Source organism: Aspergillus costaricaensis (genome assembly GCF_003184835.1).
Source record: "Aspergillus costaricaensis CBS 115574 unplaced genomic scaffold BO79scaffold_12, whole genome shotgun sequence".
Lineage (NCBI taxonomy): Eukaryota > Fungi > Ascomycota > Eurotiomycetes > Eurotiales > Aspergillaceae > Aspergillus > Aspergillus costaricensis.
This window is the reverse complement of record NW_020291812.1, coordinates 1-12480: the sequence shown is the minus strand read 5'-3', so window position 1 is coordinate 12480 and position 12480 is coordinate 1. Positions and strand designations below refer to the sequence as shown.

Genomic DNA, 12480 nt, shown 5'->3' with positions numbered 1-12480 from the left:
CGGTTAGGTTTCCTCTACTATGCCTATTCATCCGAGCACTTTGTTATCTACCCTGACTAGCAAAACGAGAAAGCACCTCAAACAATGACCGACGTTGAGGCATTCAATAACCCGCGTGTGCAAAGGGCACTTGTCATAGAGAATACGGGAAACTTGGCCGTACGGGACGATGTGCCGGTACCAGACCTCAAGAATGGCTGCGTCCTTGTCAAAATTGATTTCGTAGGGCTTAATCCATTTGACGCAAAAATAATTGATTACAGCCCTATAGGCGGGTCTACACCGGGTATTGAGTTTGCTGGAAGGGTGTACGCTCTCGGAATATCCGCAACCCATACATTGCAAGTCGGAACTGCGGTCTGTGGTATTATGCCGGAGCCTATCTCGATGGTGCCAACTCATGGGGCCTTTGCGGAATTTATTACAATTCCACCGGAATACCTCATCAAAATTCCCACTCATATGCCAATGGAGGCAGCAGCAGCAATTCCAGTGGGGTCGATGACTGCTGGTCTGGCATTATATCAAACTCTGAACTTGCCCTGGCCCCAGCAGCGACGTGACTCCAGCCCCTACGTGTTAGTTTATGGGGGCAGCACTACTACCGGATCCATGGCGATCCAATTTCTCAAGTTGTGAGTAGTAAACCCGCAAATGCTTATCATCAGCCAGGCGATTGGTATGAGTTCCACCGATATTAACAATGGCTAGATCCGGGTGCATACCGCTTACAGTATGCTCCCCTCATAATTTCTCCCTAGTTCACTCACGTGGCGCCGCAAAAGCTTTCGACAGGCACAGCTCACAATGTGCGGCTGAAATATCCGAGTACACTGCAGGTAACCTGCATTACGTCCTGGATTGTATCTCGGAGGAGGGCTCTTTTGATTTATGCCGTGATGCAATGGGAACCGGTGGAGGGCAATATGTTGCTGTCAATCCAATTCCAGATCACCAAATCGTCAATAAAGACATCGAATACAGTATGGTCGTATGTTCTACCATCTCGGGAACGCCAAGTGAATTGCCTCGCTACTGGAGCCTAGACGCTCGACCGGCAGACCATGAATTTGCTATTAGGTGGTGTCAGGCAGTGGAGACTATGCTGGCAAATTCCAAGATCCAACCGCATCCCATCCTCGTCCACAGAAAAGACGGACTCGTTGGGATATTAGACGGACTGAGAATGCTGCGGACCGGGAAAATCTCCGGTCAAAAGTTAGTCTATGGCGTGAGTACCCGCAAATTATCAAATGCTAATCACACCCGAGGGCCGACAATAACGCCAAGGTTATGCCCTCACATATTACATGAGAAAGGGACGGTGATTGGGAGCTCGTGTCGGTTTCCTGGTGGCATAAATTCGCCTTCAGCTTTATGGAACCTACTGAAGTCGCCAAAGGATCTGTTGAAGCCAATTCCACGGGAAAGGTTTGACACAAGAGGGTTTTACCACCCAGACAGCCTTCATCACGGTACCACGAATGTGAAGGATTGTTATTTGCTTGAACAAGACCCGGGTGTCTTCGATGCCGAATTCTTTGGCATAAGCCCCGCTGAAGCAACGTCAATGGATCCTCAACAACGAATCATGCTTGAGGTAGTATATGAAGCTATTGAGAGCGCTGGCTACTCGATCGATGACATTAGGGGAACTGATACTGGCGTCTTTGTGGCCTGTATGTGGAGTGATTATGCGGATATTCAACAAGCTGATATGGATACTATACCCCAGCATTCAGCAACAGGAACAGCACGCAGCATACTTTCCAATCGCATCTCCCACTTTTTCGATTTGAAAGGTCCATCCATGACAATTGACACAGCCTGCTCATCCAGCCTTGTTGCTATTCACCAAGCCATGCAAAGCCTCCGCAATGGGGAGTCTAGAATGGCAATTGTGGCAGGTGCGAACTTAATCCTGCGCCAAGAGGCCTTCATAAGCGAATCCAATATGAACATGTTATCCCCTCATGGGCGAAGCAAGATGTGGGCAGCTGATGCCGATGGATACGGAAGGGGGGAAGGGTTCTCCGCTGTTCTTTTGAAGCTGGACCGGAATGCGACCGCTGATGGTGACCACGTGGAATGCGTGGTGCGGGAGACAGGAGTCAACCACGATGGCCACACGAGGGGCATCACTGTCCCCAGTTCCAAGTCGCAAGAGTCCCTGATAAAGTCTACATATGTAAAAGCCGGATTGGACCTTTCCAGGGAATCAGATCAATGCCAATATTTCGAGGCGCACGGGACAGGCACGCCGGCGGGTGATCCCATCGAGGCAGAAGCAATTTTCAATAGCCTTATTCGAGGGCGACCCCGTGAGAACCCCTTACGTGTTGGATCTATCAAAACCATTATTGGTCATCTTGAAGGCTGTGCTGGGCTTGCAGGGCTCCTAAAAGCCTCTTTGTCTTTACAAAATGCCGCAATCCCCCCAAACCTCCATCTGACTACCCTCAATCCCCGAGTTGCACCATTCTATAAACTTCTCAAGGTTCCCACCCAACTCGAAAGCTGGCCCAACCATCAGCATCTGTCAATTCGTCGAGCCTCCGTGAACAGCTTCGGATTCGGGGGCACTAATGCCCATGTCATCCTGGAGTCGGCATCTGACCGCAGCGCAAGTCGTGTTTATTCAGCACCTGCCGGGCCTTTAGTCGTGTCTGCAGCCTCTCCGTCCTCTTTGAGAGCTAATGTGCAAAGCCTGCATGGTTACATACAATCGATGGACGAAATAAACTTGAATGACCTGACATATACACTTCAACGGAGAACAACACTCCCATTCTTAACCAGCTTTCCCGGTGGCTCACGAACTGAGCTGATAAAGCAAATGGCCTCTTGGACCACAACTGAAGCCGCGGGGGATAAAGGAGGTGTCTCTTCGTCACAGGCAATAAAAACGTCCATATGGGGGATATTTACAGGACAGGGGGCACATTGGGTTGGGATGGCGAGGATCTTGGTCCACAATTGCATGGTCTTCAGAGAAACGATCGATGCACTGGATGAGGTACTGCGTGCGCTTCGTGACCCTCCTAAGTGGACATTGATCGACGAGCTTATCGGAGCCAAGGATAGGAATTCAGTGGGCTTGAAAAGTGCAGCCATTTTGCAGCCACTCTGCACAGCTATCCAGCTGGGACTCCTGGCCCTCCTCCGCCATGCAGGCATCGAGTTCGACACCATAATCGGACATTCATCTGGCGAGATTGCGGCTGCGTATGCGGCTGGCTGTATTTCGCGGGATGATGCTATCAGGATTTCCTTTTATCGCGGTCTTCATGGTACGAGCACCGAGAAGGACGGGGCAATGGCTGCCATTAAGCTCAGCCCTGCCGCAGTCTTTGAGATAATCGAAGGGTTGTCCCTGAGCAGTCACGTCTGTATTGCAGCATATAATTCTCAGGAGAGTGTCACCGTTTCCGGTGATACAATGGCAATAGACTTACTAATCTCAGTCGCTACGGCGGCCAACATTGCTGCCAAGAAATTGACCGTGGACATTGCTTACCACTCTAGCCACATGGAAAACGGTGTCCAGCCGTACCTTGATAGCCTACACGACAGCAATCTAGCCTACTCACCATGTCGCCCACGCTGTCTTTGGGTTTCTACTGTTACTGGAAAGCCAATGGGATCGGACATTGATTCCCTGCATTCGACATACTGGGCGGAAAATCTCGTCAAACCCGTCCAGTTCAAGCAGGCTATAGAGTCAGCGCTGATTGAGCGAGGCCGCCCCGGTATTGTTCTTGAAGTCGGGCCCCATCACACGTTGAAAGGGCCGGTTCTAGAAACAATCGATAAACTCCACAGAAGATCTGTTCCTTACACGAGTCTTTTGAAAAGAGATACAGATGATATACAATGCTTTTCCGGAGCACTTGGGTGCGTATGGGAGCACTGCGGTTCATCTGCAGTCGACTTCGTTGGGTACCTAGAGGCCTTCTCAGATAAGCCCCAGACCAAGGTACTCAAGGCGCTCCCCCCTTACAGTTGGGATCATGAAAAAATTTACTGGCATGAGTCTCGCTTGTCGGAACAGCATCGCACTCGTTCAAATCCCCCACATGATCTGCTCGGTGTGATCGTCCCGACTATGTTCGACGATGGCAAGGTCTTCCGCAATATCATCCACCTCAGTGAGATGCCTTGGCTTAAAGGTCATCGATTTCAGGGAGAGGTTGTTCTTCCTGCTGCAGCCTATGTTTCGGCGGCGCTGGAGGCTGTCACAGTCGAATTCAAAAATCGAGAAGTGGGATCAGTTGAGATACGAAACGCGATCATTCATCATGCAGTACGCCTCGAGGAGGACTCAGCTGGAGTTGAGTTAGTTTCTGCTTTTGATGTGGTTCACGATGAAGATGATAGCCCAAGGGGAACTATTTTCGTCATTTCATTCTCCTGTCATACAGCCGCCATCCGGACAGGATTTCCTGCCAAAAAGGTTTTCAGCTGCGAATTGTCTGTCATAATTGGCCATTCGTGGTTGGACCAATCTGATGAGCCGGGCGCCATGATCACCCCATCATCAATGGCGGATGTTGGTATTGAATCAGTATACAGTAATTTACGTTTAGTCGGTCTCGAGTATGCGGATTTGTTCCGATGCCTTGCCTCTGCCTCCCGCGATATGCCTTATGCTTCAGCCTCGATAATCGCACCGACTTCGTCTTCCCTTCTCCATACAACAATACTTGATGCGTGCTTCCAGACCACAATTTCTGCATATTCACCATCTGCTCTGTCCGCATTTTGGTCCCCGTTTTTGCCGCGAAGCATTGGTAGGATCCATGCGAATTTCCAATTCCTGAAGCAACATGCATGCTCCGGCGAGAGCTTAAGAATCAATGCCAACATCACAGATTCATCTTCTGCGTCCATACATGCAGATGTTGGTCTCTATCATGAGAGCACAGGAAGAGTGTTGTTACATATGGAGGATGTCACACTGGCCCCCCTCTCCCACCGAAGTGCAGACCAAGACAAAATCATGTTTTGGCAGGAGACTTGGCGGGAAGACACCATGAGTGGCTCTCTCATCCAGCCCTTTCCGAGGGAAGGCCGAAGGGAGCAGGAGAGACTCGAACTTATGGATGTCATGGAGAGACTGGCATACTGGTTTCTGAGAAGTCTCAGAAATAATATTTCCCCTGATCAGGTGGACACAATGCCGTGGCATAAAAAGCTTCTTTTTGAATTTGCTGGTAGAGTTGTCGAAACTGGCCTCAGCGCAGATACTCCATCGTACAGGCCAGAGTGGAAGCATGATTCTTTTGAGCAAATAGAACCCCTTTTGCAGGGATTCGTGCACACAGTGGATCTCCAGATCCTTCTCGCGGCTGGCCAATCACTGGTTCCTATAATGCGAGGGGAAGTGGATGCGCTTAGTGTTGTGATGAAGAACGATTTGCTCTCCCGCTTCTACCGCGACGCAGTTACCTTGGAAGGTTTAAATAGCGCATTTTCCAAACTTGTGAAGCCTATATGCCACAAATTTCCACAGTCAAGAATCCTCGAGATTGGGGCTGGAACAGGAGGAACCACAGGACCGGTCTTGGACACAGTATATAATGCGTGCGTGTCGTATACATACACCGATATATCCTCGGCCTTCTTCGAGAGCGCTCAGTCAGCCTTTGCTCAGTATGGAGACAAGATGGAATTTAAGGTGCTCGATATTGAAAAGGACGTTGAAATGCAAAACTACGAAGAAGAGTCGTTCCACCTTATTATTGCTGCCAACGTCTTCCATGCTACAAAGAGCCTCTCTAACACCATCCGTAATGTTCGTCGTTTACTCGCACCTGGAGGCTATCTAGTGTTTGGGGAGGTGACAACAAAGCGTCTGCATCACTTTACCACCTTCGGGACCTTACCAGGTTGGTGGCTTGGTTTTGACGAGGGCCGTCAGGATGGGCCAACCATAGGTCCGGCGGAATGGGACCGTTTGCTGCAAGAGAATGGATTCTCTGGAATTGACAGAATCATGTTTGACACTCAAGATATCCGCAGCCATACACACTCTGTGATTGTCACCCAAGCCACGAGTATTGAGATTGACATACTGCGGCAACCGCTGAAGTTCCAACTTGACGTCTGCCGAACACTCCAAGGTATTTTAATCGTGGGCGGTAGAACGCTGCGCACAAAACGACTGCTCGATCATATAATAGGGTCTCTTGCCCCATCTTTGGTGAAGGTCACCGTGGTTGGGTCGCTAGAACTGTTGTATGCTGGGGAGCAAAAAGGGGGCAGCAAAACGGAGACGATGGTGCTCTATATGGGAGACTTAGATGGGCCTCTTCTTGAAAACTTTACGGCTCCAAAGCTCCTGCTGCTCCAAAGATTTCTCAATGAGTATAGCGATATTCTGTACATCACCGATGGGTCTAGCCCGTTCTCGAAGATGATGACCGGAATCGCCCGAAGTGTGGATATGGAGCTCTCAAAACGGAGATTACATATGGTCACCTTAGACTGTCCCACTGGCTCCAACCAAGAATCTCAAAATGTTCTCGTACTATTTCTTCAGTTCATCTTCACAAAGCACCTTTTGAACAGGGCTACGAACCTGATTTTATCAGATGAATCCGAGCTAGTGCTTCACAATGACAGTGTGATGATACCTCGTCTAGTCCCAGATCAATGTGCCAATAACAGATTTAATTCTGCTAATCGGGAAATTATCATTGAGCGGCATTATCCAGACATTCATGGTCGCCGGCTTCAACTTGATTCCAAGAGGCGACTGAAGGAGAAGGATATTAAAACAGTGGATCCCGTTTCGGGGAATGTCCGGATCCGTGTTCTGCGATCAATGCACCCCGCAGTGAAGGTGTATGCATCATACCTATACCTTTGTGTTGGGATTAGACTGGTCGACAATAAGGCTTGCATTGCATTCGTAGATCAGGCAGCAACCATAGTCGATGTACCAGAAGAGCTTCTATTTGCTTGCGAATACCCGGCTTCCGAATGGAACGATCTTTTGAGCATGCTACTTGTTCGTTTGATATCTCGACAAGGTATGGAAATGCTGTGTCCCGGGGGTTGCATATGCTTCCATGATCCAGACCTGCAGGCCATATCTATCATTCGAAAAAGGGCCGAAGAAAATGGTCTTCAGGTCCTGTTCACAACAACGCGATCAGGAGGGGAACAAGCCTCGGACACTATTGTCATCACACCACTGACCACATGCCGAAAACTGACTTCACGCCTCCCACGTAACCTAGACCTCTTCCTTGACTTGTCTGAGAAGGGATCAAACTCTGTCTTAACTACACGCCTTCGATCGTGTCTCCCCACCAATACCAGGCAGGTGGACTTTTCGTGGTTCTTTCAGGTAGAAAGTACGTCACAGACTGGTTCAAGAGCTCAGATGTCTACATTTCTTAGGGAAGAGATCCAAAGGTGCAATGAGAACGACAGTTCTGCTTTGGGTGCATTCAAAATAGATGCTGTTCCCCTTTCTCACCTAGAAAAATCGTCTTTTAAAAAGCAAATTGTTGACTGGACACTTCATTGTTCTGTTTCGGTTCTGGTTCAGCCTATCCAGTGTACTGTTTCGTTGTACGACCCCAGGAAGACCTACGTTTTTGTTGGTTTGAGTGGGGATCTCGGCCATCTTCTCTGTCGGCGCATGGCCGAAGACGGAGCAAGGTATTTTGTTCTATGCAGTCGGCAGCCGACGGTCACTCCAGAGCTTACCAACGACCTTGAACGATTACAATGCACCATAAAGACATATTCGCTAGATGTGACGGATCTTCAGGCAGTCAGATGCATGCATACAGAGTTGTCTAAATCCATGCCTGCTATAGGGGGTGTTCTCCACGGCGCAATGGTGATGTCGGACAGCTTGTGGTCGAATATGACGTTCGACGAATACCAAAAGGTGTTTGCACCAAAAGCCCAAGGAGCAATCTATCTGGACCGAATATTTCAAGAAGATACGATTGACTTCTTTGTACTTGTTTCCTCTGCAATCGGCATCATCGGTAACCCAGGACAGGCAAACTATGCAGCAGCGAATGTATTCCTTCATGCACTTGCGAATGAGCGCAGAAAAAGGGGTCTGGTGGCTTCGGTGGTCGCTCTATCAGCTGTTGGCGGCATTGGATACTTTGCTCGATCAGGACGTCAGGTTCAGTCACAAATCGAGAGGCTGAATATTGAGGTGATTCCAGAGTCTGAGATCTACCCTATTTTCGCCGAATCAATAGGGCGTAGCAAGCATAGTGAATCTAGACACTCGTGTGAGGTTATTACAGGGCTAAGAAGAATTGAGGATTCAGCACCAGAACACACTCGGCCTGAATGGTACTCGAAGCCTCGATTCTCCCACCTGATTGTGCCGGGGAAAGGAAGCCACCAGAATACAGGACAAGTCGGGCGTGATACTTCGGTTCGTGCCCAATTATCAAGATCAGAACGGAAGAAAGATGCGGAGGAGATTACACTGGAGGGGCTCCAACTGCGGCTTGCACACATGCTCCAAAGGCCCGTTACAACTATTGATCCACTAGCCTCCCCTGTGTCTTTGGGAATAGACTCACTAATGGCAGTGCACATCAGGACATGGTTTCTGCAGGAGCTAGAATCTGACATCCCTGTATTGAGGATCCTTGGAGATGTGTCAATTGCAGAGATCTGTAATCAAGCTTTGGCAATTTCCCCTGTTATAGGTGAATAACTTCCCGAGCCCCTACGGGAAAAACGGGAATGGTCTGAACATTACATGGGACTCCGTGCCCTGGTCAACGTCCTTGTTTTTTTCTCTTCCTTTCTATACGTTTTCCCTTTCTGTTCCTTGTTTGATTTGTTAGTTTCTCTCTTCAAATCCCTGAACGGCTAATTGTATGTGGCCGATGAAATTGGCGTACACAAATCTAAGAGACTAATACGATTGTTCCAAGTTCATAGCCTCAGTAAACGTACAGATATCAAAAAGCCTGCCGAATGTACTGATTTATACTACATTATTTGGATATTCGATTACTAATTTTGTTTCACTGCAAAAGCCTGCCACTGAAATCCGTTGAGGGACAAGGTATTTCGCGCTATTTAACACTCGTACAGTATCACCATAAAGGTCGACCGATAGTACTTGGCTATCTCCTTTCCTCCCGTCAATACTTGCTTCGCCCAACCAGCATTCGCACGCCTCGTAAGAAACGGCATGTGGGTGTACACTTGATTAGTGTGGCAAGACATCGAGCACATCAATGTGCAAATCTGAGTAACTAAAGTCGGCAAGGTACACATCGTTTTGGCGCTCTGAATGTTTCATCCTAAGCCATGGTACGTCGTTTCCCCATTGGCTGTTGTAATAGAGGGGTATCATTTATGCCCTTACCAAGCTTTCAGAAACTATGTGAGACGCCTGGAGAACACTTCTTTTCGAGTTTAGGGGTTCAAACGGATCTGTCACCGTGTCCTCACATAGCTAGTCTCAAGCTTCTCTGCGTATGCGAAATCTTTCCTAGGCTCTATCCGTTGGGAAACCTGAGGGCAGCGGAATGAACTTGTGGTGTACCCAGCATTATCTATAAGAGCCCATGGGGGATGGCAGCACTACAACGCACGATAAGCGCGGGGCAAAAGTGGAAACGGAATAAGTAAGCATCACATAACTGAAATCGCTGCTCGTTATCAATTCAGGTGGATCAGGTGATGCCTGGCTACAGTGAATGTCTCAACAGTATGTTTAACATGGTGGAGAAAGAAAATGTGGACCCTAGATAATAATTTAGGCATGTTCTGTACAGATAGTCAGATCAAAAGCTAGCGTTGGACTCAATCCCTATGTCAAGACCTGTACGGAGGTACTACGCGTTAACAGGAGAATACATAGGAATCTGGGACCTGAGGTCGCCCGGCCTGAGGTACGCAATAGCATTAGGGCACAAATATCTACTTGTATACGGGCTTTGAGACAGTTTGTCCTGTAATTAGAATTTGGGTTGGGATTCTATGGAGTTGGGACGTCGTGGCTCCAGAAAGGGAGCACCACCTACGGAGCTGCTACACGCATTAGGCGGCTGCACTAGGTTCAATGAACATCTAATTTCTCCATCTATCCTGGGAGAAGATTGGGATATTTCAACTCACCGATAACTCCATCGGCTATGCGCTTAGAATGGGGGTGGAAAATGTGTATATTCGGTATTAAGTTGATGGCCATTAGAAGTATGCATTTCTGATATAGCGACTATTCCTTTTGCTTCATCTCTAACAAGTCCCACACTTCCTGCAGACAGGCGGTTGTGGACCCCTCATCCAAGATTTCTCTCTTCCAGGTCTCCTTCGACAGGGCATCACCGAGAAAGAAAGCAAGGTCGACACCCTCACCAATGCCACAATCCATTCCATTATATGGACCTTCACACGCTCCTGGGCGGACGGGGTCATGGAAACAGCTAATCGGAGAATTGTGTGCGTGGTAAAGAGATTTCGCGACGACATAGTCCCCCCACCAGTCACTATTAGGGTGCGCTACCCCCAACTTGTCAGCAGCATCGGGCACGGCTTCGGAGATGCAGGTTTGGAATTTGCTTGTTCGGGGATGCAGCGGCTTCTATCCACAGCGGGTGGCTTGCATGTTTGCTCAGCCACCACAAATTAGGGTCTTCGATCGGTCTTGCTAGAATCGTGTGCGAACTGTTCATTGAAAATTTCAGGTGCGTCACGCAGCAAATAATCCCACGTATTTGTATACCCTGCAATTATGCAGGCTCGTAGACACTCTTCAAACATATCTGGTCTCTTGTGAGCGAGCCTCTCATAGGTCGTCAAGTCCGCGGTATTTGAATACCAAATGAGTTCCGGCAATAGCTTCCCAGGAGTATTGATAGTGAGCCAGGACAGATTATTGGACATGATGCGGCGGGCGTTGATCGCGCGCCTGCTATTGATCTCATGTCTATCTTGCGGGTGCTCGGGGATCTGTGTAGTCCACCATTTGGCAAAGAACGGATAATGATAATTACCGTGCACCACCATGGCCCATTCATATTTAAGCATGTGCAGTCGTCGAAGCCGTGCGTAACGATCGATTTCTCCATTGTATGCGGCAACATAAATGAGTTTATCCTTTGATGAAGGGGAGATCTGTCGGGAGAGGGTTAAACAGCCGTGAGATGTAATCATCTGGTGCCTCCGGGACCTTTCTGTTATGGTCATCTATGCCCCAATCTTCTGTGATATTGAAATAAAGGGGATCGCGACAATATTCATTCCAAGGCGGGGCATCACATATGAGATCTCGAGGGCCATAGTACTTCGGTCTTGCAGTAAGACTCGCGTATACAGCAGTCTCCCCATTCAGAGATGCGACTCGAGGGGCATCAATGTTGACTGTACTGGTATAGTCATTCATAATCTCGAATTTTGCAGGCTGAGACATAATATGCTTATAAATCTATTGACTGCCATCGATGCCCCCCTGCGCGCTCGCGTAGCCAGCCTCTTCGGCAATATAGACCTCAGGAAGAGGTTCGAGTTCCGTGTACAGATCGATGTATCCCGCAATAGCACAGGCTTGGGCCGCATGAGAAAGCATGTCCGGGTATCGCTGCACCAAAGCCCGCAGAGTCTCCTCGGGTGGGACATCCGGATGCCAAATACAATAAGGCACCTCCTCAGGCGATGACATGGTCGGAACAATACCGCTCGTAATATCCCGGGCGTTTAAAGCGCATGTAAATTCTGGCTTGGTTCCACGAAGCTCTTGAGCGAAGCCATAATGATGGCGTATGCCGCGAATGGTACATAGTCGATGAACCTCCTCCTCCTCGTGTGCTTTCGGGATTCGGGACCCCTGGATAGCAGCCCTGCAGTCATCTTCGTCGTATTTGCCGATTCATTCCCTTTCTGGTTCTTACCGCTCCTCTGGGAATAGGATGTCGTAGAACAGATTCATGATATCGTTGATTCGTAGATGCAGGGATTAGAAAGTGGTTAGGGAGAATGACATGAGGTCGCTGGAATTTCAGATGGTGGCTTCGCCCTGTAATGAAACACCCGGTTACCGCTAAATGTATTGTATAATTTGTAATTTGTAGTGTTGTAAGTGGGGCCGGGGCTAAATCCCGGGTGTATAGGTCCCCAGGTCGCCAGGTCGTATGTATTTTTGGTTCTTACCAGTATAGGATCTGGTTATTACTAATACTGATTATTAGAAAAATTAAGCTGTAAAAATATACTGTCTTACCAGGTAGTAAATCTGGCAAGATCTTGTATTATATAAAATTTTAATTAAATTTTATTAAAAGATCTGATAATTACTAGTTAAGATTAAAAAAATCTAACCTGGGGAGTTTTAGTTATAAATTACTGTATATATATCAGGTATTATTTATTCTATTTCTATTTTTATATATATTTATTTATATTATATAATATAAAATTAATAGTTACTAATATCTACTAGAAATGATTAGATATAATTAGAAGATTTATATTATAATT

General features: G+C 47.9%; 2 protein-coding genes across 2 annotated transcripts; one reads left to right on the top strand and one right to left on the bottom strand.

Annotated features, from left to right (window-relative positions):
- Window positions 1–1186: 1186 nt before the first annotated feature.
- On the top strand, window positions 1187–8704 carry BO79DRAFT_263207 (ketoacyl-synt-domain-containing protein; the record flags this gene model as incomplete). Its single annotated transcript, XM_025686648.1, has 2 exons — window positions 1187–7365; window positions 7423–8704. 2 exons carry the CDS (start codon window positions 1187–1189, stop codon window positions 8702–8704), a joined length of 7461 nt encoding a protein of 2486 aa, XP_025540553.1.
- A 1518-nt stretch (window positions 8705–10222) lies between these two features.
- On the bottom strand, window positions 10223–11932 carry BO79DRAFT_263204 (uncharacterized protein; the record flags this gene model as incomplete). The annotated part of the gene is made up of 5 exons (XM_025686647.1): window positions 10223–10565; window positions 10673–11103; window positions 11177–11431; window positions 11495–11843; window positions 11895–11932. 5 exons carry the CDS (start codon window positions 11930–11932, stop codon window positions 10223–10225), a joined length of 1416 nt encoding a protein of 471 aa, XP_025540552.1.
- Window positions 11933–12480: the final 548 nt, after the last annotated feature.